General features: G+C 37.0%; 1 protein-coding gene across 12 annotated transcripts in view; it reads right to left on the bottom strand.

The window, feature by feature from the left end:
- LOC137244201 (RNA-binding protein fusilli-like) overlaps window positions 1-26952 on the bottom strand; it is a 166191-nt gene that overhangs the window by 14059 nt on the left and 125180 nt on the right. For all 12 annotated transcript variants that reach the window (XM_067772865.1, XM_067772863.1, XM_067772862.1 and 9 more), the window contains exons 8-10: window positions 18938-19048; window positions 16981-17251; window positions 10557-10871 (exon numbers count right to left, since the gene is read on the bottom strand). In XM_067772865.1, coding sequence (XP_067628966.1) covers window positions 10557-10871; window positions 16981-17251; window positions 18938-19048 — 697 coding nt within the window. The remainder of the gene's footprint in view (window positions 1-10556; window positions 10872-16980; window positions 17252-18937; window positions 19049-26952) is intronic.

Raw genomic sequence — 26952 nt, forward strand, 5'->3', positions numbered from 1 at the left:
CTGGAAGAGCAAGAATGACGTATTTCTTCGAAGATGGAGGCGCAAGACACAAAAATTTTGCAACTTGAGAACAAAATCGATGCCGACATTGAAGCATTTCGAGGTCATATACAGGAGTTGCAACTAAATCGCCCAGTTGTTTCAGCAAGCAATACAAAGGTAAAAACTCCATCTTTTGACGGCTCTGTTCCTTTCCAGGTGGTTAAGATTCAGTTTAAGAAGACCGCAGCAGTGAGAAACTGGAATGCTGAAGATAAAGTTGCTGCACTGTTCATGGCATTAAAAGGGCCTGCAGCTGAGATTTTACAAACCATTCCAGAGGGCGAACGGAACTGTTATGAAGCATTGATGGGCGCTCTAGAGAGGCGATACGGAACTGAGCATAGGAGACAGATATACCAAATGGAGTTACTGAACCGCTTCCAGAAGCCTCGTGAGACATTGCAAGAGTTTGCGTCGGATATTGAAAGGCTAGCACATTTAGCGAATGCGGACGCACCCGTGGAATACACTGAAATGGTAAAGACTCAGAGCTTTATAAATGGTATACGGGACGTCGAAACAAAGCGAGCTACATACACAAACCCAAAGCCAACATTCGCAGAAAAGGTATCACATGCTCTGATTCAGGAAATAGCGTCGCTTCTGTGTAAGCCAGTTTTCAAAGCCCGCCGTGTGGAAGTAGAAAGGCCAGAGTGGGTAGACGCAATATTGGAGGCGCTGAGCAAAGGTTCGTGGATCGAATGGGCTAAATGAAGCGAAATCAAAAGTACCTCCGAGAGAAACACTGGCTTTGACAAAACCTAATGGACGCACTAAAACGACTGAAAGAATTTTCCAGAAAGAATGCAAGGGTGGTTTCAAGCCAGCGTGCACTTCTGTTGGGAAACGTCGGAAGGATACTGAGTATGGGAAGCCAATCCGTCAAGAGCAAGCTCTACAAAGTAGTTCATTTTCCAAACAACAGAGTGCGAGGGAACGATCAAGGATAATGAGTAGGAAGATGAAACGCAGGTACGATGAGAACAATAATTCATAAGGTTTCTTGGAGGGAGATTTGGTACTGTTATACAGCCCTCACCGGCGGAAAGGTGTTCCATCCAAATTTCGGTGCATTTGGGAAGGCCCGTACAAAGTTGTGAAGAAGATCAGTGACACCATCTATCGCATACAAACCATTGGGAAACCACGAAGTAGAAGAGTGGTAAATTTGCAGATGCAGGCGGCGTTTAGATCAAGGCATTTGTCTGATCGGGATGATCAGACTTAGGTGGAGGGCAGTGTTACGAATATTAGCAACACTAAGGGGTACTGCCTTCTCTAAGCCGATGCTAAGCAGTGACTTGATACACATCAATAATTCAATCATTATGACTACACATATGTACGTACACGCAGCAGAGAAGCAACACATGCAGATATCTTATCTGAGATATGCAATTATAATTGTAGAAGTGTCGCTGACAAACACACGCGCATATAAGAGCTATACACGTACATCTGTAGTTATAATTATAGCAGATAACCAACTAGTATATTCTGGAACAGAAGCGCCTAGAAGATACAACGAGGAAATCAAAGAGTATAAAAGGCATGAACAATATAGGTGCTGCAATCAGTTTCGATTAAGCACGCTATCTGTCGGGCAATAGTAGAGTTATTTATTGTGAAGTACTTGAATAAAGGCCATTTTGCATTATTAAATATTGGAGTTATTTATTCAACAGTTTAGTGATTCGAACTTAACAGAAGGTTGCAAATAAGAGGATTTGCAGTAAGTTCGTTACAATATTTTAACCTCATCCACCAAATAACATTTTTTTTAGTACATCCTATATTGTGCTAAGAATCTACTTTAACCATTAGTGAAATTCTTTCTATTGTTATTGAGAGTATTTATTGTGAGTGTAACTTCGATGGGGTGCAGATATCTTGTTGTCATTCAGTTGAGAAATGTGAAAACAGAGAAGATTTATATTGTGCAATTTATTTACTTAAATTCAATGGTTCTTCTCTATTTGCTCCACTAATCAACCCTATACGACCACGTTTTTCAATAGTTTTGGAATGTTGTAAAATTGTTATCGAAATGTGCACTACGTAATCTCGCAGTTAATAAAACGGTTAACGGTTGTACTTAAAGGTGTACAGAAATCTAGATAGATACACAGATCAATTCTAATGCATGGTTTTCATGAGGTCAAAATGACTGACATCAAAAACTGCCTCAAGCCGACCCATTGGCCATTTGGGACCAAAGGCGTTTTACGTAACTATATTACCATTATAGATATACAAGCAGACCCGGGAGACATTGCTCTGCCCTAACTTTGGTCTATCTGCATAACTTTTAAGAAGATTTTCCCTATTAATCTCCCTTTCTCCCCCTTTTCCTTATCACTTGTTTTACAATCTAGGCAAATGGCTACCTGTCAAATTTCAGGCAAATCCAAATGTGAATAGAATTTGTACGAATTGAAAGGGCCCTGATCAACTTCCGGGAAATAAACTTTACAGGAACACTCTTCGGGTTGCTGCGAAGCTATCTTGCAAATTTGAATAAAATCGGGAAGTGTTTTCGGAGTCCATAAGCTGCATAGAGATATGCATCCTTCTTTAAATACCTATATATATAAGTTAGGTTAAGTGGTAGCTGCCATGGTAAGGAAAGCTCACTTGAACACCATGAAAGTCCGTTGTGATATCACATAAAAAACAGTGACGTAGCGTTGAGTAGCAAACGATATAGTTTCGAATAGGACCGATCTGAAGCTTGGATTATTCCCCCGAAGATCCAACTGAGTCGCGACCGAAATACTTTCGCCTAGTTATGGTAAAAGCTATGCAATCAAGTATTCAGTGACTCAATGATTCCACCTCATCATCCTTATAGCTGAAGCAGGATGGGGTTTACAGTATTTGAGACGTACCGCATCGATTCCCATTTGACGATGCCCTGTCAAAAACCCAATGACCATTGGTAGATAAACCTTATTGAACTCCATCATTTCAGCAGACCTCTTGCCATACACTTCCGACCAGAAGGATCTTGCAACCATGCAAGAGGTGGTGTCCGCTCAACTCTTGCTGACCTGAATCGAGGCCCATCCATGCGGCAGCAGACTAGAATTGTATCGATGAGGGCTAAGAGATACGCTTGACAGTTTCTCGGGACCCAGATAATCCTAATCATAAAATAGTTTGATACAATCGCAAGCGAGGTCAGGCACTCCCAGACCACACTCGACCGTACTTTAGTTGAACTCAAGGCCATGATAGCCGCTTGGATATAAGATTAGATTCGAATTCCCTAACCGTAGTAGCACTGGATAGCAATTTAAGTGATCCTGTTCCACCCCTTTTAAGTACAGCTTTTAATGCCAAAGTCGAACAAAAAGTGACCGATTTCAACAAGATTTGGTAAAAACATTATTTATACTAGAGTAACCGTTTTATATCTTTGTATGAAAGACGATATTTGCATATATATAAGTAACATATCATTGCTTTAATTTCATATATTGCTCGTGACTTTTCTCTTTAAATGTATCCTTATTTTATTCATAAGAGCACACACCTGGGTATATAATGTTCGGTTTTGCCCGAACTTAGATTTTCTTTCTTTTTAACATGTAAATTTGAGCCAATGAATTGTACTAAAAAGCATACTTTCATTATAGTATAGGAGTCTAATGTTGGCCGATCCCGTGATTTTTGAGAAACAATGTTATATGTGATTGTGACCTCGCAGTCACAGCGGCTTTTAACCGTGACCGTGACTGTGACTGAAAAAACAAAACAAATACCACGCCAACAGGGGCCGTATTCAGTAACCGTGAGTTTTGAAATGAACATTTTTCTTTCATACAAATAGTATGAAGAAAAAGTGTACATTTTAAAGCTAAGTTACTGATCATACAAAAAATATGAAGAAAAAGAGTACATTTCAAAACTCACAGTTACTGAGTCTACCCCCAGGAATCAGTTTACCAATGTGAGCCTCTAGTTTTACCTGAAGATGTTTACCATCCTTCCCTCGAGATAGTTTACGAAACCATGGACAACGTTTATGTCTGTATAAATACACCAGGTGTTTATACCAGTCGTTTTGATTTTTCGAGAGCCAATTTCAAAAAATTAAATGAAAAGAACATTCTGAAATAACTTGGTCTTCAACATAATGCGGACGTGTATCAGAACGTTTTTTATTTTAATAGTATAATGTATACCTTATTTGAAAAGTATGTACCCAAACGTATTTGCTCATATGATGAACCAATGCAAGCCTGGATCACTAAAGAACTAAAATCTTCGAAAAACAAAAAGTCACGTTACTTCAAATTATATAAGAAGACTGGTTTACATACCGATTACGATCGTTATGTTATTCTGTGTCATAAGTATTTTGAACTTAATAAAAAGTGCTATAAAGCTTACGTCTGTAAAATTAAGAAGAGAAGTATTTGCAACCCAAGGCCGTTTTATGGTTTCGTAAATTCTAAAGGTGGGGTAAAGGGTTTTCCTTCTTCCGGTATGAAGTTTAATGGTAACCTTTCTAACAGAAATCAAAAGATTGCGAATTTCCACTTGGGAAATATTCTTATGAACTGCATTCAGGTAATTCACTCTCCGCTCCACAGTTATTACCTGAAGATGTTTCATTGTACCTAAATACCTTAAAAGAATATTTTACATACGGCCCTGATTTAATTCCCACATGCTTTCTTAAAAAATGTGCAGAATACATCTGCCAATCTTTTACTCATCTGTTTAAACTATCTTTGGAGTATAGACATTTCCCGGCGACATGAAAAGAATCCTTTCTCATCCCTCTCCATAAAAGTGGCATTATGTCGTCCATTGAAAACTATCGTGGCATAGCTAGACTGTTCGCTATTCCTAAGTTGTTCGAAGCAATCGTTACATACCACCTAACATTTTCGATTTCAACATGAATTGCAAATTCTCAGCATGGGTTTTGTAAGCGCAAATCAACCATAACTAATTTACTTGGTTCACAACTCACATTTCGAACGGGTTCAGAGAAAATCTTCACACCGACGTTATATACACCGATTTTAGTAAAGTATGCTTGTCTAAAGTTGACTTGTCTATAAACTCGACGTGCTTCGCTTTCAACCTAGTCTCACTCGTTGGATTTCCTCCTATCTCTGTGGCAGAACACAAAGAGTAATCTTTAAAAATATGTTTTCTAGTATCATTAGTGTCACCTCTGGTGTTCATCAGGGCAGCCATCTCGGATCGATTCTGTTTTTGCTATTTATAAACGATATCTCTACAACTATAAAATACTCTTAAATCTTGATGTATGGTGATGATGTAAAACTTTTGAAGACTTACGCGTCGATTGAAGAACGTTCTTTACTTCAGACGGATTTAAATTGCTTAGCTACTTGGTGCAATGTGAACCACATGTCGCTTAATCTTCAAAAAAGTAAATTTATGTGTTTTCGCGTAGGATTTTGCAACCAGTTTCTTACACAATTAACAACCAAAACCTTGGAAGTGTTAATATTTTTGTAGACTTTGGACTTACAATGAACTGCAAATCTAGCTCATATAAGTGCCACTGTCAATAGAGCTATATGTGTTATAGCATTTGTGAAAAGGTGGTCAAAAGAGTTTAGCGACCCCTACGTTACGAAAATCCTCTTCACAACATTGGTTAGACTGATATTAGAGTGTGGCTCAATAGTCTGGAAACCGCATCTTCCAGTCCATACTGACAGGATCGAATCAATGCAAAAACAGTTTTTACTATTTGCCTTAAGGAATTTTCAATAGGAATCTTTATTTAATCTTCCACCTTATACTAATCGAATAAAAGACTTATCTTGTTTGGTTGATTTTCCAATATACATCAATCGAATAAAACTTACCAATCTTCCAACTCTTTCTATTCGGGAAATGTTTGGTATAATATTTATGACAAAACTACTGAATGGATCGATTTCAAGCCCATTTCTTCTGAACGAAGTGATCTTTAGTGTTCCCTGTCGAACTACGTGACACTACAAACCTCTTCTTTTAAAACAATGTAAAACGAATTTCGAACTTAGCGAACCTTTTCGGTGTTTGCGCCAAGATTATAACTCTCACTCAAACACATTTGATATGTCGGACTTCCTTTTTCTATAAAAAAGACTGTTCTTATCTCTCTTAATCGTTTGTTTCTATTCTACTAATTTAGTTACCCTCAGCTGATGAAATTTCTGTAGCTGAGTAGTTTCAGATATCGACGCATGACAAACCACTTCCCATCAATTACTCAGCCAAAAATAAAAAAAAATAAAAATATTTAAAACAAGTAAGGAAGGCTAAGTTCGGGTGTAACCGAACATTACATACTCAGTTGAGAGCTATGGAGACAAAATAAGGAAAATCACCATGTAGGAAAATGAACCTAGGGTAACCTTGGAATGTGGTTGTATGACATGTGTATCAAATGGAAGGTATTAAAGAGTATTTTAAGAGAGAGTAGGCCATAGTTCTATGGATGGACGCCATTTAGGAATATCGCCTTAAAGGTGGACCAGGGCTGACTCTAGAATTTGTTTGTACGATATGGGTATCAAATGAAAGGTGGTAATGAGTATTTTAAAAGGGAATGGGCTTTAGTTCTATAGGTGAACGCCTTTTCGAGAAATCGCCATAAAGGTGGACCAGGGGTGACTCTAGAATATGTTTGTACGATATGGGTATCAAAGGAAAGCTGTTAATGAGTATTTTGAAAAGGAGTGATCCTTAGTCCATAGGTGGCCGCCGTTTCGAGATATCGCCATAAAGGTGGACCAGGGGTGTCTCTAGAATGTGTTTGTAGGATATGGGTATCAAATGAAAGGTGGTAATGAGTATTTTAGAAGGGAATGGGCTTTAGTTCTATAGGTGAACGCCTTTTCGAGAAATCGCAATAAAGGTGGACCAGGGGTGACTCTAGAATGTGTTTGTACGATATGGGAATCAAATGAAAGGTGTTACTGAGCATTTTAAGAGGGAGTGGGCATTAGGTCTATAGGTGGACGCCTTTTCGAGATATTGCCATTAGGGTGGGCCAGGGGTGACTCTAGAATGTTTGTACGATATGGGTATAAAACGAAAAGTGTTACTGAGCATTTTAAGAGGGAGTGGGCAATAGGTCTATAGGTGGACGCCTTTTCGAGATATCGCCATTAGGGTGGGCCAGGGGTGACTCTAGAATGTGTTTGTACGATATGGGTATCAAATGAAAGGTGGTAATGAGTATTTTAAAAGGGAGTAATCCTTAGTTCTATAGGTGGACGCCTTTTCGATATATCGCCATAAAGGTGGACCAAGGGTGACTCTAGAATGTTTGTACAATATGGGTATCAAACGAAAGGTGTTACTGAGCATTTTAAGAGGGAGTGGGCATTAGGTCTATAGGTGGACGCCTTTTCGAGATATCGTCATTAGGGTGGGCCAGGGGTGACTCTAGAATGTGTTTGTACGATATGGGTATCAAACGAAAGGTGTTACTGAGCATTTTAAGAGGGAGTGGGCATTAGGTCTATAGGTGGACGTCTTTTCGAGATATCGCCATTAGTGTGGGCCAGGGGTGACTCTAGAATGTGTTTGTACGATATGGGTATCAAATGAAAGGTGGTAATGAGTATTTTAAAAGGGAGTAATCCTTAGTTCTATATGTGGACGCCTTTTCGAGATATCGCCATAAAGGTGGACCAAGGGTGACTCTAGAATGTTTGTACGATATGGGTATCAAACGAAAGGTGTTACTGAGCATTTTAAGAGGGAGTGGGCATTAGGTCTATAGGTGGACGCCTTTTCGAGATATCGCCATAAAGGTGGACCAAGGGTGACTCTAGAATGTTTGTACGATATGGGTATCAAACGAAAGGTGTGACTGAGCATTTTAAGAGGGAGTGGGCATTAGGTCTATAGGTGGACGCCTTTTCGAGATATCGCCATTAGGGTGGGCCAGGGGGACTCTAGAATGTTTGTACGATATGGGTATCAAACGAAATGTGTTACTGAGAATTTTAAGAGGGAGTGGGCATTAGGTCTATAGGTGGCCTTTTCGAGACATCGCCAATAGGGTGGGCCAGGGGTGACTCTAGAATGTTTGTACGATATGGGTATCAAACGAAAGGTGTTACTGAGCATTTTAAGAGGGAGTGGACATTAGGTCTATAGGTGGACGCCTTTTCGAGATATCGCCATTAGGGTGGGCCAGAGGTGACTCTAGAATGTTTGTACGATATGGGTATCAAACGAAAGGTGTTACTGAGCATTTTAAGAGGGAGTGGGCATTAGGTCTATAGGTGGACGCCTTTTCGAGATATCGCCATTAGGGTGGGCCAGGGGTGACTCTAGAATGTGTTTGTACGATATGGATACCAAATTAAAGGTATTAATGAGGGTTTTAAAAGCGAGTGGCCCTTAGATGTATATGTGAAGGTGTTCTCGCGATATCGACCAAAATGTGGACCAGGTGATCCAGAAAATCATCTGTCGGGTACTGCTAATTTATTTATATATGCAATACCACTAACAGTATTCCTGCCAAGATTCCAAGGGCTGTTGATTTTGCCTTGTAGAACTTTTTCATTTTCTTCTACTTAATATGGTAGGTGTCACACCCATTTTACAAAATTTTTTCCAAAGTTATATTTTGCGTCAATAAACCAATCCAGTTACCATGTTTCATCCCTTTTTTCGTATTTGGTATAGAGTTATGGCATTTTTTTCATTTTTCGTAATTTTCGATATCGATAAAGTGGGCGTGGTTATGGTCGGATTTCGGCTATTTTTTATACCGAGATAAAGTGAGTTCAGATAAGTAGGTGGGCTAAGTTTAGTAAAGATATATCGGTTTTTGCTCAAGTTATTGTGTTAACAGCCGAGCGGAAGGACAGACGGTGGACTGTGTATAAAAACTGGGCGTGGCTTCCACCGATTTCGGCCATTTTCACAGAGAACAGTTACCGTCATAGAATCTATGTACCTACCAAATTTGAGAAGGATTGGTAAGTTTTTGTTCGACTTATGGCATTAAAAGTATTCTAGACAAACTAAATGAAAATGGGCGGAGCCACTCCCATTTTGAAATTTTCTTTTATTTTTGTATTTTGTTGCATCATATCATTACAGGAGTTGAATTTTGACTTAATTTACTTATATACAGTAAAGATATTAAATTTTTTGTTAAAATTTGAATTAAAAAATTTTTTTTTTAAAAAGTGGGCGTGTTCTTCATCCAATTTTGCTAATTTTTATTTAGCACATATATAGTAATAGTAGCAGCGTTCCTGCCAAATTTCATCATGATATCTTCAACGACTGCCAAATTACAGCTTGCAAAACTTTTAAATTACCTTCTTGTAAAAGTGGGCGGTGCCACGCCCATTGTCCAAAATCTTACCAATTTTCTATTCTGCGTCATAACGTCAACCCATCTGCCAAGTTTCATCGCTTTAATTGCCTTTGGCAATGAATTATCGCATTTTTTCGGTTTTTCGAAATTTTCGATATCGAAAAAGTGGGCGTGGTTATAGTCCGATATCGTTCATTTTAAATAGCGATCTGAGATGAGTGCCCAGGAATCTACATACCAAATTTCATCAAGATAGCTCAAAATTTACTCAAGTTATCGTGTTAACGGACGGACGGACGGACGGACGGACATGGCTCAATCAAATTTTTTTTCGATCCTGATTATTTTGATATATGGAAGTCTATATCTATCTCGATTCCTTTATATATGTACAACCAACCGTTATCCAATCAAACTTAATATACTCTGTGAGCTCTGCTCAACTGAGTATAAAAATGTATAAATAATAAAATTAGTAAATAAATAAAAATAATGTACAGGAAAATAATGGCGGCCACCGTGGTGTGATCGTAGCGTGCTCCGCCTACCACACCGAATGCCCTGGGTTCACACCCCGGAAAGCAACATCAAAATTTTATAAATAAGGTTTTTCAATTAGAAGAAAAGTTTTCTAAGCGGGGTCGCCCCTCGGTAGTGTTTGGCAAGCACTCCGAGTGTATTTCTGCCACGAAAAACTCTCAGTGAAAACTTATCTGCCCCGCAGATGCCGTTCGGAGTCGGCATCAAACAAGTAGGTCCCGTTCCGCCAATTTGTAGGTAAAATTAAAAAAAGGAGCATGACGCCAATTGGAAGAGAAGTTCGGCCTTAAATCTCTTCGGAGGTTATCGCGCCCTACATTTATTTTATTTAATGTACAGGATTATTACTATTATTTAAAAATTCGTTGACCACAGTTGATATGTCTTCCCAAATATTAACAGTTTATAGAGATATCAAGTCGTCGTATGTGCCTAGTACGTCTTGATCTAGTCTCCCCGAACCGCCCTGGATGCACCCCTGGTTACACTTACATTAAATACACGATGCAGGTCAACAAAGTTAGGCGTATGGTTTATAAAATATTATTTGACCTACACAAGAATCTTACTTGAATAATTGTTAGATCGAAGTTTTAGAAGTAGCAAAAAGCTACCTCTAAATACACGCGCTGTAAAATTATCATACCTGCGGTAGCAAGGATAATGGCATAGCCGGCAATTGGGCAATCAAAGGCGGCTGATGATTGGCTTCATACGTTCGAGGATCCATTGAACGATTTAAAACTTGTTGAACTTCTGCTGTAGTAGATCGAAATAGTTCAATATAACGCTGACCAATTGATTCTCGATGACGAGAAAGTGCTTTAGGAGCATCCGATTCGCTGGCAAATAATACAAAGGCATCGCCAGTAGCACGTCCATCTGGTTTTTTAACAAATAATACGCCCTCGATACCATCAAGAACATTACAGGGATCCTTGCCAGTTGTAAAAAAATCCAACTAAAAATTTAAAAGCAAAATAAGTTAGCTAACTAACATATCAGTTGAAATAAGAAATAAGAAATAAGAAAAAGGAACATTTTAAAATAATACTAACTCAACACCTCCTTTCGTAACCGTTTAACATTTTTTTACTCAACTCTTGCATTTGATATTATTTTTAAATTTCAAAAACAAAAATATATCGTCGCTGCGCCAACAAATTGAGTTATATGTATTTTTTTCGATTTTTTTTATTACATATTTATTTAGCACTATCTGCTAGCCACATTTCTGCATTTGCCGTTTTCTGATATCTTTCTTTGGTTAGAAGTTATCAAAAACAGCTATATGCTCTCAGTAGTAGAAATGCTCTGTAAAATCAGTTATACATCTACTTGCGTATAATTGTTTTTGATTGCGGGCGAACCTGCTTTTATTTTTGTGTAAAAAATTATTTAAAAAAAGCTATGTACATATAGTTCAGGTGTCCCGAAGACTATACAAAGATATTAACCATCCTATTATTGAAATCCAAGCTTTAAAACAGGTAAAAAGTCATAGACTTAAAATAACGCTTTAAATTACCATAATTGTACCGTTTTGGACAGTTGAAATATGGAAAAAATGGGATGCAATCTCAATGAAGAAACCGGCTTATTCGAGGACCTTAAGAGTGATAGCGGTCAAAATATGGAATAAACGGGATGCTTCCTTAACGAAGAGACTGGATTATTTATATACCAGAGGGTAACCCGAAAGATAGCGAAGAAATTGAGTCAGAAGGTAAAATAGGGAAGGGGAAACGAATTAAAAAAATCGGAGATTGAGACTTTTAGGAAAAAAATATGAAGGATTAAAATGGGTAAAAAATGAAAAGAATTTAAACGATGTTGTATTTATTCAAAAAAGGGAAGGGAAATCAGGAAACAAACATGTAAGCACCTGGCAGACAAAAAACCGAACGAAGTTTTGTTTGTTCGGCAACGGACGAAGATGCACGTGTTAAGTATTTTAATTATTTTTGGAGTTTACCTTCATGGGCTGCAAAGAGGGCATATCTTAATGGATTAGTACGAACTCGTAAAATAATCAAGCGAAACCCTTCCCATAAAAAACAAAGAAAAATATTTGGATTTTATTGCTTTTTGACAGCATCTAATGGAAACAAGATTCGTGTATGTAAAGAGTTTTTTCTAGCTGCATTTGATTTAGACAAAAATGTATTTACTCAATGGGTGGGAATAAATAATACAGTATCCTTGCCAAAGAAGTCAAGACCTTCATCGTCTATATCCGTATCCTTTCCAAAGGAGCCAAGACCAACAAAGTCTGATTCTGTTTTAAAGTGGCTGGATATACTACCAAAGGTACCTAGTCACTATTGCAGAGCAACGTCTAATCGCATTTATGTGGAGGATATATTTAAATCTTTGCTTGTAAAAGAGCTATGTGCTGTAAAACGGCGCAAATGCTTCATGCGAAGTGGTTGGTCAAAAAAAGTAAAAAAAAAAATTGCACAAGTCTATTTCATATGTGTAGTATCATTAGTTAACAATGCAAACTAGAAAAACTATTCTCTAGGATCACCAGGAAGCGGTTTTTTTGCTCTCCTGAAAAGTTGCTGAAAAACGTATACCTCTTTTTGTTGGCGCAGCGACGATATGAATTATAACCTGTTTTTGGTTTTTGATTGTGTGATATTTCTTATACATAGTCGGTTGCCAGTTTGGCTTTGATTTTCATGGTTCGATACAGTAGTATGTATGAAAGCAGATTTCTAACCAGGCGAAACTAATCTTGCAACCTAACTTTTTGGAAAATTGTAAGCCAATAAAGGAGAGGATATATATTCTTCAAAAATTATACCGAAATAAATAAATAAATGATCTTGATGACGATCTTAATGAATTAAGCCATGCCCGTTTGTTTGAACGCAAACTAGTCCTTAAATTTTTGAGATATCTTGATAAAATTTGGTGAGCGGGTGTCCCATTAAACTTTATTCGCTGGACGGTTGCGGCCAGACTAGACCACTTATCATATATGCCCATACAACCGATTTTTCAGAAAAACATTTTTTTTGTCACATATATCTTCCTCAAATTTCACCAAAAGCTTTCATATATGGTACACGTTTTTGTCTAAAAAAAAATCCTCGAGATCAGTCGTATATAGTATATGTATATCCATTCATTAAGATTTTTGTAATTTTTACCCATTTTAATAGCTATAAGCTTCATATTTTACAAAATGTTTACTTATCCGACATATATTATTGTTTGAAAAAATTTTGGAGGTCGGTCGTATATAGTATATATGGGTGATTCTCCGCGAGCATACAGTTTTGTGTCTTTTCGAAATTTGAAATATATTAAAGCATTTTCTATGAATTAAATTATATAATTGAGTTAAAGTTATGTTTATTTTAAGGTTTCGTGTTGAATTTTATTGAGTGGTCATCAGTTTTATGAAGTTGTAGTTCATAATACCCTACAAATGTCACAACCGTGGCATGTCCTGAACCACATTTTTCATAACATTTTAGGTGGTAACTTTTTTAATCTTTAATTAGACGAGTAATAACCTATCATTGTATTAAATCCTTGACTTAACCTGCAATATTAAATGTAATTTGATTTGTAATTTGATTTTGAAAAGTGTCCATGTGTTTTTGAGTAAAAAATGTTATTCAAATCGTTAGGTTGGTACTGCTTTAGTGCACACTGGTTTGTGACATGTGAGTGTGAATTTTGATCAGCAAGTGTCCCCGCATATTTCCATGTTAATGTTTGCAGTCTTAAAATAACTAATATCCATTTTTAAACACTGAAGAACTGGAAAAACGGTACGTATCAAAAAATCGTGTCACAACCGTGGCACTTGTATCTTTGTAGTTTTAAGTTAAGTACCGTCTATTGTACCATTTTGCTTTAAAGTTTGCTGACATAACCTTAAAATTTTACGGAAAGTCTTCAAGTCATACTACCTTTTTTTAATGAGCAATTTGTTGTCAAAATGTCACAACCGTGGCAGGTTTCAGTATCAAGAACAGAAATTAATAGCTGTAGCTCGTCCACTTTGGGAATGGTTTTTAGCTATAAAAACTCATAGAAAAATGATTGAAAATATTTGAAAATCGAATATTTTTTTCCAAAATTTTGGGTTAGTAAAACTGAGAGCTCTCGGAGAATCGCCCATATGCCATACAACCTATTGCTCAGGTAAGAGATTCACCGTCATAGCCAGAGTGCGCATCTTTACAAAACGGCAAAACTCAATTGTATAGTATTCAACTTTACGATGCACGCTACCAAACACAAAATAATAAAACACTTGACGAATCTCTAATTGTTTATACTCAGCTGAGCTAATTTTGTTCGCATAACGGTAATCCGTAACGGCATAAACTAATTGAGATAGATATAGACTTCTGTATATCAAAATTATCTGAGCGAAAAAAGAAATTAATTTAGCCATGTCCGTCCGTCCGTCCGTAAACACGATAAGTTTAGTAAATTTTGAGGTATCGTAATGAAATTTGGTATGTAAGTTCTTGGGCACTCATCTCAGACCACTATTTAAAATGAACGGGATCGGACTATAACCACGCCACTTTTTCGATATCGAAAATTTCGAAAAACCGAAAAGGTGTGATAATTCGTTACTAAAAACGGATAAAGCGACGAAACTTGGCAGGTGGGTTGACCTTAAGACGCAGAATAGAAAATTAGTAAAATTTTGGACAATGGGCGTGGCGCCACCCACTTTTAATAGGAGGTAATTTACAAGTTTTGCAAGCTGTAATTTGGCAGTCGTTGAAGATATCATGATGAAATTCGGCGGGCTCGGTACTCCTATTACTATATGTGTTCTAAATAAAAATTAGCAAAATCGGATGACGAACAGCTCAATTTTTCAAAAAAAAATTTTTAAAGTCAAATTTTAACAAAAAATTGTATATCTTTAGAGTATATAAGTAAATTATGTCAAGATTAAACTCCAGTAATGACATGTTGCAACAAAATACAAAAATAAAAGAAAATTTTGAAATGAGCGTTGCTCCGACCTTTTTGATTTAATTTTTCTAGAATGCATTTAATGCTATAAGTCGAACAAAAATTCACCAATCCTTGTGAAATTTGGTAAGGGCAGAACTTCTATGACGATAACTGTTCTGTGAAAATGGGTGAAATTGGTTTTATACACAGTCGACCGTCTATCCTTCCGCTCGGCCGTTAACACAATAATTTGAGCAAAAATCGATATATCTTACTAAACTTAGTTCACGTATTTATCTGAACTCACTTTATCTTGGTATTAAAAATGGGCGAAATCCGACTATGACCACGCCCACTTTTTCGATATCGAAAATTTCAAAAAAAAAAAATGCCATAATTCTATACCAAATACGAAAAAAGGGATAAAACATTGCGATTGGATTGGGTTTTTTGACGCAAAATATAACTTTAGAAAAAAATGTGTACAATGGGTACCATATTAAGTAGAAGAAAATGAAAAAGTTTTGCAGGGCGAAATCAAAAGCCCTTGGAATCATGGCAGGAATATTGATCACGGTATTAATTATATAAATAAATTAGCAGTATCCGACAGATGATGTTCTGGGTCACCCTGATCCACAGTTTGTTCGATTTCCCGAAAATGCCTTCACATATACAACTAAGGGCCACTCCCTTTAAAACCCCTTATTAATACCTTTAATTTGATACCCATATCGTACAAACACATTCTAGATTCACCCCTGGTCCACCTTTATGACGATATTTCGAAAAGGCGTCCACATATAGAACTAAGGCCCACTCCCTTTTAAAATAGTCATTACCACCTTTATTTGATACCCATATCATACAAACACATTCTAGAGTCACCCCTGGTCCACCTTTATAGTGATATCTCGAAAAGGCGTCCACATATAGAACTAACTCATTACCACCTTTCATTTGGTACCCGTATCATACAAACACATTCTAGAGTCACCCCTGGTCCACCTTTATGCCGATATCTCGAAAAGGCAACCAGCTATAGAACTAAGGCCCACTCCTTTGGAAAATACTTATTACCACCTTTCGTTTGATACCCATATCGTACAAACACATTCTAGAATCACCCCTGGCCCACCTTTATGGCGATATCTGGAAAAGGCGTCCACCTATAGAACTAAGGCCCACTCTCTTTTAAAACACTCATTACCACCTTTCATTTGATACCCATATCATACAAACACATTCTAGAGTCACCCCTGGTCCACCTTTATGGCGATATCTCGAAAAGGCGTCCACCTATAGAACTATGGCCCACTCCCTTCTAAAATACTCTTTATATCTTCCATTTGATACCTACATATGTCACTTTCCAGGGTTACCCTTGGTTCATTTTCCTACATGGTGATTTTCCTTTATTTTGTCTCCAAACGCTCAGCTGAGTTTGTAATGTTCGGTTACACCCGAACTTAGCCTTCCTTACTTGGTGTGTATTGTATTTGTGCGGCGCAATATTACACAAAACTCTTAGTGTGCATTGAAATATGCAAAACAGGCAAAGTGGTGTGCCGGCACAAATGCACGCACAATTCCTGCACAATTTTAAGGAGTTTTGTGTTTCACTACGCAGGCAGTCAGGGCAAGAATTTAGTTAAGATGGGGAAGGCTTACTTGTCTGTTTATTTATTTTTCACGGTGGCAAGAAAAAAGTATATGAAAATGTACTATAATCTACAGAATATTTGGGTGTTATTGGAACTATTTACTGGACTAGCGTTTTTAATCTGAATACAGAGAGAACTATTGATCTCAACTGACCAGTTCCTAGTTATACTGCAGGGTATCGAACCCTACATATAGCGATAGTGTTTGAATTAGATTATTATCAGAAAAAATGAAAGGTTATTTCAAGATGCTTTTTGAAAACTTCCTTAAAACAAAAAAAATCAAAATTTTATTTGAGCCGTGACTATTTTTGGCCTTTTTGTACGATTTTCAAAAATGCCTCGTGATCATGAAAAGCTTCTGTACAAAACCGTTACCCATATCAGATTTCGGGGTTCACACGATTGGCTTGCATTAAGAGGCATTTTCGGTTTCGAATGAATTACCATATTGCTTTTACTTACAACTTGTTTTGCTGTGCAATCATAGGGTAAACCCCGCATGCGTATTATAACTTGTGCACCTTTGGAAAGAAACGTCTGCGCTTCATTGGAAGCTCCACCAGCAATCGCTAGGAAATCTTCACCGGTGGCACGATAAACTTCAATATATCGACTGCCAATGTGATGTTTGTGACGCTTTAGTGCCATATCACGATGTTCTTGAGATACAAAACGAATAAGAGCTTCGCCGTTACGTCGTCCCAGTGGGGAGAGACACAGAGCCACACCACCTCTACAAATATAAAGAGGTTAATTAAATTTAAAATATATAAATTTATTATACGCAATGTTGTATGTACTTTTGTAATTTGTGAATGAGAGTGTGACTAGCTATTTAAGATATATTAAACTTAATGAGGCATATTCATAAGGGAAATTTGGGACGTTATTAAATAAAGTTACAGCTGCATAAAAACCTATTTTGTAAAGAATAAAATTCATAGAAATACTGGGGAAAAGATCGGCTCAGCGATATTTTAGTGATAAGATATAATAATTTTAAAAGTACGAATTGACTGAAAATCGAAAGCTGTGTTGAGCATATGCTTTCCATTAATATAAGAAGTACCATACTTTCAGTTTATCTGTACAAGTATATATAGGAAGCTTTATCCATCGTCATAAATATGTACTCAAGCCAATCCATTCGAACGATCCTAGTCACTGGAAACGTGCACAGCAAATGACAAAAAGGTCTAATATATGGTGGAACCGTTTTTTCTTTGCTGAAGAATTTGGGATATTTTCTATCATCTGTTGATAGACTTTAAGCTCTTCCTTCAAAGCTAGAAAACAAGAGGGTTTTTTAATTCTTCCGTAAAGGTTCCTCCAAATCTTCGTCGTTGAAGTTATGGGAAAGCAAATTTTGCAATTGTCAGATTCTTTGCATTGGGGCGCAGGAAACCTGGACGACAGAGATTCTGCTGACCGTGATTTTTGCAACAGTTTCATTTCAACTACCTAAGAACTAGTTTTTTTCGATTAAATTATCACCTATATTCTGGCGCTCGGTGACTGACAATTATTATAGTTTTGTTTTCGTTGAAACATTGGGCACTTCCAGCGAACAATATTTTTATTAATACGTTGCAAACATGCTTCCGTCAGTTGAGTGATGGAAAATTTGTTCTCTGAACGGCGAGTTGAACCAACTGCGAAATCAAATAATCATCCTTAAATTTTAATGAGAAGGACTTCTTAAATTAATTTTCACAGCACTGTCAAATAGCCGAATAAACACATTGAGCAAATGTAGCGAAAAAAATTATGCTCAGTAATTTGACGTAAAATCCGAACCGTTGAGTGCGGTGCCTTGACCACCTGTAATCACAAAAGACCCTTTCCCTATATGGCAGTGTATTTCTGATTATTACAACTCAGATCAGTCAGTAGCGAAATAATTTGTTAAGCATCTCAAATATTTTATGTATATACATATGTACTTAAAACAGATTGTATACAAACTTTCCAAAGAAAAATGAAAAACTTTCCAAGCTAAATATTGAAAAATGAGGAATAGCAAACTCATAGGATTTTCGTTTGAGATCTCGATTACCGGTGTTCCCTACAGTTTTACCAGCGCCAACATTTCACGACGTCACTTGCAAACATTTTTAAAGGTACTTGGTATAAAGTATTACTAGGAGCCCGCTAAACATGACCTAATATATATACATACATATGTATATATACATATGTATATACATAAAGCTGGCAACTCGGATGAGTTTTTCGGTATGGTCACCGGTATTTCAATGTTATAGATATTTCAGCATAATAATATGTCGCGTTTTTGAGAAACTAAATACCAAACCTCAATCAGAATTACTCAAAGGTCTTAAAAGTAACATTATTTGTATAAGAAAGGTTAAAAGAAAATGAAGAAGGCTTATAAACTTAAATGCAAAATTTCACTTACTTGGCAACGTTTAAACCACGAAAAAATTTAGCGATATCCTGATCGCTACTCTGCCAGGGCAATCCTCTAGCACGTACAATGCAATTACCGTCGATTTCGTCGTCAATTGAGCTAAAAAACAAAGAAACCAAACACGTCAATAATGATAAACTCCGTTCCCATGAATACAATCTTAATATCCAGTTGATTAATCGATGTCTAAAACATATAATCATAATTTAATTTCTCTGAAATCGGGGCAGCGAGTATGACCGAGTGACCAAATGAGTGTGCAAAGGAGAGAATAAAAAATAAATAAAAAGAAAATTGTGGGCATAAAAAAGCAACTAAAACACGTTCAAGAAAGAGTATTAAATTTATGCTGATTTCAGCCAAATCAAACTTTCGAGGCAGTGGAAAGGCATCATTTTTTTAGTTTTTAAAGTTATACATAATTCGAAAATGTTAAAGTTAGTTCTGTTAATAAATTTACAAATTTTTTAAGTTACACATGCCATTTTACAATATTTGCGTGTTTTTAAGTATCTATTAAATAATCTTCCACAGATTTCGATCTTTTGGAAGTTGTAAGTTTATTTTATTTCTTTTATTTTTTTATCTGATAATCTGGTACACTGCAGTTTTCACTATGTATTTATTTTACTTCTATCATATATTTGCATTTTCTGCTGCGATAACGATCGATCTTATTGAACGAAGAAATCTGTAAGTTACATATGGACAAACAACCCTGCAGTCAAACCAACATCACAACTAGTATGAGTTCCAAGCGAACTAGTCAAACATGCCAACTTATATTTTAAACTTGGGGGTGACCTCTGCCGAATTTCGGACGGAAATATAGAATTCCAATGTTATTGAATTTTACCAAAATAAAAATCAGTTAAAAATTGATGTTTTAAAATAGTTTAAATACCGCCAGATATAGTGGATAAGTTAAATTTAAGTTAAATGCTATAATCTGATTTCTCCAAATTTAGTATAACCCAAAACTGTAAAGTTTTGTTGATAGAAGATTGAACTCTTTTCCGAACAAGTTTGATAGCACTCAGAAAATGTTTGTGGTAAATTAGTATTTTTTTCTGACTAGTTCACTGTTTCACTGCTGGGCACATATCTATGTATGTACATATATATGAATATCTTCTGTGTATGGTGGTACGTATATGTATATTTATATTTATGTATACATGTATGCCGAATGTATAATACGCACGGAGATCATGTAGTTCACTGTATAAAACTTCCGAAGTATTGCCGACCAATCGGATCAGATTAGGGATTATGGGATCACTTTCAGTTGAGCGGTGTTAGATGTGTACCTTATCACGTCTGAATTAAAAATGTGACTGCTCATGAATTTTCGAACACTTCGACGTATAGTTAAACAGCTTGAAGTATCGAAAACGTATTTGAGTATTTAGAAAGAGAATTTGTCTCACTTCATTTGTAAACAATTGGGTTGAAAAATTGAAGTACTTCTTTATTCGCACATTAAAAACCATGACTGAATCATTTAAGTAACTGACGTGATTTATTTTCATGGCGTCATGAAGAGGTGCTTTTATTTTAGAGCTTTAAATTTTCTATTTATTATAATATCTCAATTATTTTTGAATATTCGTGTTTCCAACGCTACGGACGTTCCATCCTGGCACAGATGCTCTGCACACTGGCGGATCCGGTCACGTTTTGGGAGTGGGGTGATTGAAGTCAACTTTTTAAGTAAATCAAAATGACCTTTAAAAGTTGAGATTACAAAATTATTGTTTATTATTATATCAGAAGGGGGGTTTTCTATTTCTGGGCATGAACCCATGTTTGTTTTTTTTTTTTTATTGTGTGACAGTGAGTGGCAATAAATGGAAATAACTACACCCAATTACGACGAGTTAACACAGAACCACAGGTACGCATAATCCGCCACTTTACCCATTTACGCCTCAAGTGAAATAACACAATTTTTTTGTAAAATTTTTGTTAAACTTTTTACATTTTAAACCAGAGACCGAATTTATTTATTGTTCCAAATTTTCGAATTGAAAACGCCCTAGTTTAATAAATTATCAAGAATGCTGCATCATAATACTGTGTGAAACCCAAAAATAGGTATAACTTAGAATACTATTTTTCTGGTACATCTTGAAAATCTAAGAATGACTGCATATACGATTTTCTCCGCGCTCGTGAGTTACTGGCAAAAAAACCGGGTTTCGTACCTTATGATACATGAGAGCCTATAACTTTCTTGACCATAAACCGATTTTCAGTTTATCTCGGGATCTTTCCGACTAGTAAAGCAAAACCCAACTGTGAAAACTTTCCCAATGAAAAAATATTTTTTTCACTTTTTTCGTGTTTTATCAATTATTGGTGCTATCTGTATGCACTAATTTATAGGAAGAGTATACCAACCCTGAACTGGAAATTAATTTTAAGTTCAATGAGTATCAACTTACTTATATATTGTAACGAATTTTGGGATATTTCTGATTATTTTGCAGCTTCTGTTAACGTTCGAATCGCTGAACTGTCGAACAAATAACTCAAGTATTGTAGTAGCACATCACAATTACAAAACCCGCGTATTTATTCACTTATAGCGTGTTAAAATCAAACTGATTGACCATCGCTTGGACTGCGTTGCTTTTATACTCTCAGTTCGCCCCGTTCACATATTTCTCCCAGTGTCTATTGCAAACAGCCGTCCCGAATAAATGCAGTGGATTTCATGCCATTTGTTTCCTTATCGCAAACTCCAAGTCAGCTTGCAGTCGAAGGTCATTGCCAAAAATTACAATTGCGGGAGTTTGGACCGTTGTCTCATGCAATTCCGATCGGTAAGCCATCAAGAATAAGGATGTGTGTATCCCACTCTTTATGCAACTTGTCCACTACCTTTTTTAGTGCTCCTCTAAGGTTCTATTGATCGTTCCACCATACCATCGGACTGAGAATGCAATGCAGCTGTCCGTGTTTTTCGAATGCCCACACATTACACATTTCTTGGTATACAGCTGATTTCAAATTCCTGCCTTTGTCAGAATGTAACTCCATAGGTACACCATACCTTGCAGCCCAATAATTTGTAAATACTTCTGCTACTGTTTCCGCTTCTTGATTCCAAGATAACCTCCACTTGAGTCGTAGCTCACTGAGAACACCAGGAATCATACGTAACGTAACTTCGATCTGGATAATAAGTTAAACTCTTTCATATCCTTAATCATTTGGGGTCTGCTCAGAACATTTTCTTCGGTGAGACCAAGCCTTACACGAGACACGCAGACAATAACGTGTCCCTGTATATGTGTATGTATGTATTTTTTCGGCAAGCGCAGCAGAGGACTGGGGTTAGGTTCGACGGTGCGAACTCTGCCTTCAACGTTCTTTCCCACCGTCATATTCAAAGCGGTGAATAATTATTCAAATATTTTTATTTTAATTATAAATCACATGTTAGACATTTGCAAAATGTGCGATTTCTCATCCATCCAAGGTCTTAACTTTTGTGCCACACGTCAAAGGTCAATCCAGGTTACATGGCGTTTCCTTTCCTGAAAATGTTTTTCGGACTATTGTTCGCAGCCCTGTTGTAGTTTAAACCGTGTACTTCACATAACTAAGCAAAGGATGCCGTGGTATGATGGTGCTATGCTAGCTATTACCACACGAAGATAATGGTTCACGTTCCGGGGAATAGTTCATCATAATAAAAACGGGGTCGTCTCTCTGCAATGGTTTGGCAAACACTCAGAGTGTGCAGAAGAAGAAAAGCTTCTGAACACATATACGGATAAAGTTTAAAAGCAGCATGCGATCCAGTGGCAGAGGAACGCGTCCTAACCCGTTCAAAGCTTAAAAGAATTCATCGACTTAAGAAATTTTGTAAACGTTTTTAAATTTCTAAATTTTATAAATTTCAAACTTTGTTGATAAAGTTGTTTAACTTAAGTGAAATAGAAGGCCAAAAGCGAAAAAGTTGCTGTTAAAAATTTAAAAAAGAAACAGAATAAACGTCGTTTTGAAATAAATCAAGACACATTTTATCTTATTTGCCGTTTCGTTCTGAGATAAATAGGTGGGGTGGCATTTATTTTATAATGAAATCGCCTAATTGGAAAATTTCCTTTCCTTTCCCATTCGTCTGCTATAGGCAATGGAGGATCCACGGGGAGGGAACTGGGGGAGTCTTACAGAATTTCACACGTGTCCCGAAAAAAGAGTTTATTTTTAAACAAAACCTTTTTTCGAATAAACTTATTCAAATTTGTTTATATTTTAGCAAACCTGTATACAACTACTAACAAATTTAGTATTTTCTTTAATATTATTTTTGACGAAGTTTCACCTGACTGACTAGTGTCCGTAGTTTTTTTTAGTTAAGGTCTAAAAATTAAAAAAAAGTGTACGATTTGTCCCGTACCAACCGTGGAATGCTTAAGTAGCAATTACTGTCAAGAGCGGGTGAAACATCACTTTCACTGAGTGCTTCAATGTTGCTTCCGTCTAAGAGGACGTAGATGACTTCCCTCTAGAATGTGAGCACTCTCTTTACGTTCTGACAGATATTTGACCCCGGCTTTAAACCTTCCATCTTTCGCCGAATTTTTGGTATAATTTAAAATTTTTCCTATACTCTGTGCCGTATTTTTCGATGTTTAATTAATGTTTAAACTTTGAGCTGGATATGAAAACATTTCGGGAAACAGCAAAGTCGATCGTCCTCACTCCATTAATTAATATCTGAAATGCTGTGTAAACGTATTTTCATGAGCAATATATGTATGAATTCTCATTGTCAAATACATGACCGACGAATTGATGAACAATGCTAACAAAAACCTTTTTTACGGTTGAGACTAGAGATGTCACGAATAGTGAATTGGCCGAATACCGAATACCGCATATTCGGCAACGCTGTCGGCTGAAGCGCCGAATATTCGGCACGAAATACATGCCTGTCGGGGCGCGTTAGCTGGATTAAGACAAGTGGACACCTGTTTTCCTCGTTGCGTTGGCATGGCAGGCGTCGACGGCGCGCGCGCGTGGCGGTGTGCAAGCAAACACTATACAGCGCGAGCTAGTATTTGTTTCAATTTTCAATTGCGAGTAAATCACGTCACGGAACGATTTATCAGTATATAAATAATACATAAAATAAAACTTAATTACTATTTTGCTAAGAAGTTTGTTCCTTAGTAGAATTGTTTGTTCATTAAAAGGCTTATAAAATGAAACCAGTTAATAAAAATCGCCCATATGGGAATATTATAAGATTTGTAGTGAAAATAATCAACTGGCCCAGTGTTTGCTATGTAGCATCAAGATCTCAAGAGGCGGAGAAGGAAAGAAAGCAAGTAAGTAAAACCTTCATTTAATTTAATAGTTTTATTCACTTAATAAGTTTACGTAGGTAGGTGGTTAACTGGTAATATCTTAATATACTTATTTACTTGTCGTTGTACTGTACCTACTTGTAGAAACTTACAAAATCGATTTTTTATTGCCCAAGTTGTTTGGGAATAAACTTTTATGAGAAATTATTTATTTATATTTATTCGATTTCCTACAAGATAGACAAGGGAAATAAAATAACTTATTTAATTATAGTTAATTTTAGTTTTTTTATTTACAGCTACAACATCTTTAAAAAAACATCTTAAAACCAAAAATGCCGCCCAATAAGCTGCTTTAATTAATGTTCCATCGGCAAGTTAGCAACACTTTCGGTACTTTTACTTCTACTGAATCCAAGATGACAGCAGTGCCTGGAACGTCCAGATCAAAGGAACGGCAGCTAACCTTGAAGAAAACATCAGAAAGGAAATTGCTCTGGGATATTAATGATTCGAAATCAATAAAATATCATTACTTGATTGGCGAAATGATTGCTTTAGACAACGAGCCATTGTCACTTGTTAAACAGTTGGATTCCAGAGGCTTATGGCAAACGCTTTGCCCCATTATAAAGCGCCTGGTCGCACTTAGATGACCAAGAAAATTGTTCCTGATATATACAACAGAATTTGTGCTAAAATAGGAGCCAGTATTTCACAGGCAGCAGCATTATCAATGACATCTGATATATGGACATGCCAGCACAATAACGAGAGCGCACTTTCTGAGCTTTACTGCGCACAGAGTTCATTCTAAGACATGGCGTTTTAGCTATGAAATCATTTCCCGGTTCACATTCTGTTATCAATATTGCAAAAGAACTCAATGCTATTACCGAAAGATGGAATATTTCTCAATCAAGATCCATTTACTTGTCCATGATAAAGGCTCTAATATCATAAAAGGTGTGCGAGATGCAGGATATGATTCAGGCAGATGCTTTGTTCATTCACTGCAACGAGCTATAGAAGAGTCACTAAAATCTCAATCAGAAGTATTACAGATGATAGCTGATTCGAGACGAATTGTTACCCATTTTAATCATTCTGGCTTAGCAGAGCAGAAACTTAAATCCATTTAACAACAAGTAAGGAAGGCTAAGTTCGGTTGTAACCGAACATTACATACTCAGTTGAGAGCTATGGAGACAAAATAAGGAAAATCACCATGTAGGAAAATGAACCTAGGGTAACCTTGGAATGTGGTTGTATGACATGTGTATCAAATGGAAGGTATTAAAGAGTATTTTAAGAGAGAGTAGGCCATAGTTCTATGGATGGACGCCATTTAGGAATATCGCCATAAAGGTGGACCAGGGCTGACTCTAGAATTTGTTTGTACGATATGGGTATCAAATGAAAGGTGTTACTGAGCATTTTAAGAGGGAGTGGGCCTTAGGTCTATCGGTGGACGCCCTTTCGAGATATCGCCATTAAGGTGGACCAGGGGTGACTCTAGAATGTGTTTGTAGGATATGGGTATCAAATGAAAGGTGGTAATGAGTATTTTAAAAGGGAATGGGCTTTAGTTCTATAGGTGAACGCCTTTTCGAGAAATCGCCATAAAGGTGGACCAGGGGTGACTCTAGAATATGTTTGTACGATATGGGTATCAAAGGAAAGCTGTTAATGAGTATTTTGAAAAGGAGTGATCCTTAGTCCATAGGTGGCCGCCGTTTCGAGATATCGCCATAAAGGTGGACCAGGGGTGTCTCTAGAATGTGTTTGTAGGATATGGGTATCAAATGAAAGGTGGTAATGAGTATTTTAAAAGGGAATGGACTTTAGTTCTATAGGTGAACGCCTTTTCGAGAAATCGCCATAAAGGTGGACCAGGGGTGACTCTAGAATGTGTTTGTGCGATATGGGAATCAAATGAAAGGTGTTACTGAGCATTTTAAGAGGGAGTGGGCATTAGGTCTATAGGTGGACGCCTTTTCGAGATATTGCCATTAGGGTGGGCCAGGGGTGACTCTAGAATGTTTGTACGATATGGGTATAAAACGAAAAGTGTTACTGAGCATTTTAAGAGGGAGTGGGCAATAGGTCTATAGGTGGACGCCTTTTCGAAATGTCGCCATTAGGGTGGGCCAGGGGTGACTCTAGAATGTGTTTGTATGATATGGGTATCAAATGAAAGATGGTAATGAGTATCTTAAAAGGGAGTAATCCTTAGTTCTATAGGTGGACGCCTTTTCGATATATCGCCATAAAGGTGGACCAAGGGTGACTCTAGAATGTTTGTACGATATGGGTATCAAACGAAAGGTGTTACTGAGCATTTTAAGAATGAGTGGGCATTAGGTCTATAAGTGGACGCCTTTTCGAGATATCGTCATTAGGGTGGGCCAGGGGTGACTCTAGAATGTGTATGTACGATATGGGTATCAAACGAAAGGTGTTACTGAGCATTTTAAGAGGGAGTGGGCATTAGGTCTATAGGTGGACGTCTTTTCGAGATATCGCCATTAGTGTGGGCCAGGGGTGACTCTATAATGTTTGTGCGATATGGGTATCAAACGAAAGGTTTTACTGAGCATTTTAAGAGGGAGTGGGCATTAGGTCTATAGGTGGACGCCTTTTCGAGATATCGCCATTAGGGTGGGCCAGGGGTGA

The sequence above is a fragment of the Eurosta solidaginis genome, chromosome 3 (assembly GCF_040869045.1).
Source record: "Eurosta solidaginis isolate ZX-2024a chromosome 3, ASM4086904v1, whole genome shotgun sequence".
Classification (NCBI taxonomy): domain Eukaryota; kingdom Metazoa; phylum Arthropoda; class Insecta; order Diptera; family Tephritidae; genus Eurosta; species Eurosta solidaginis.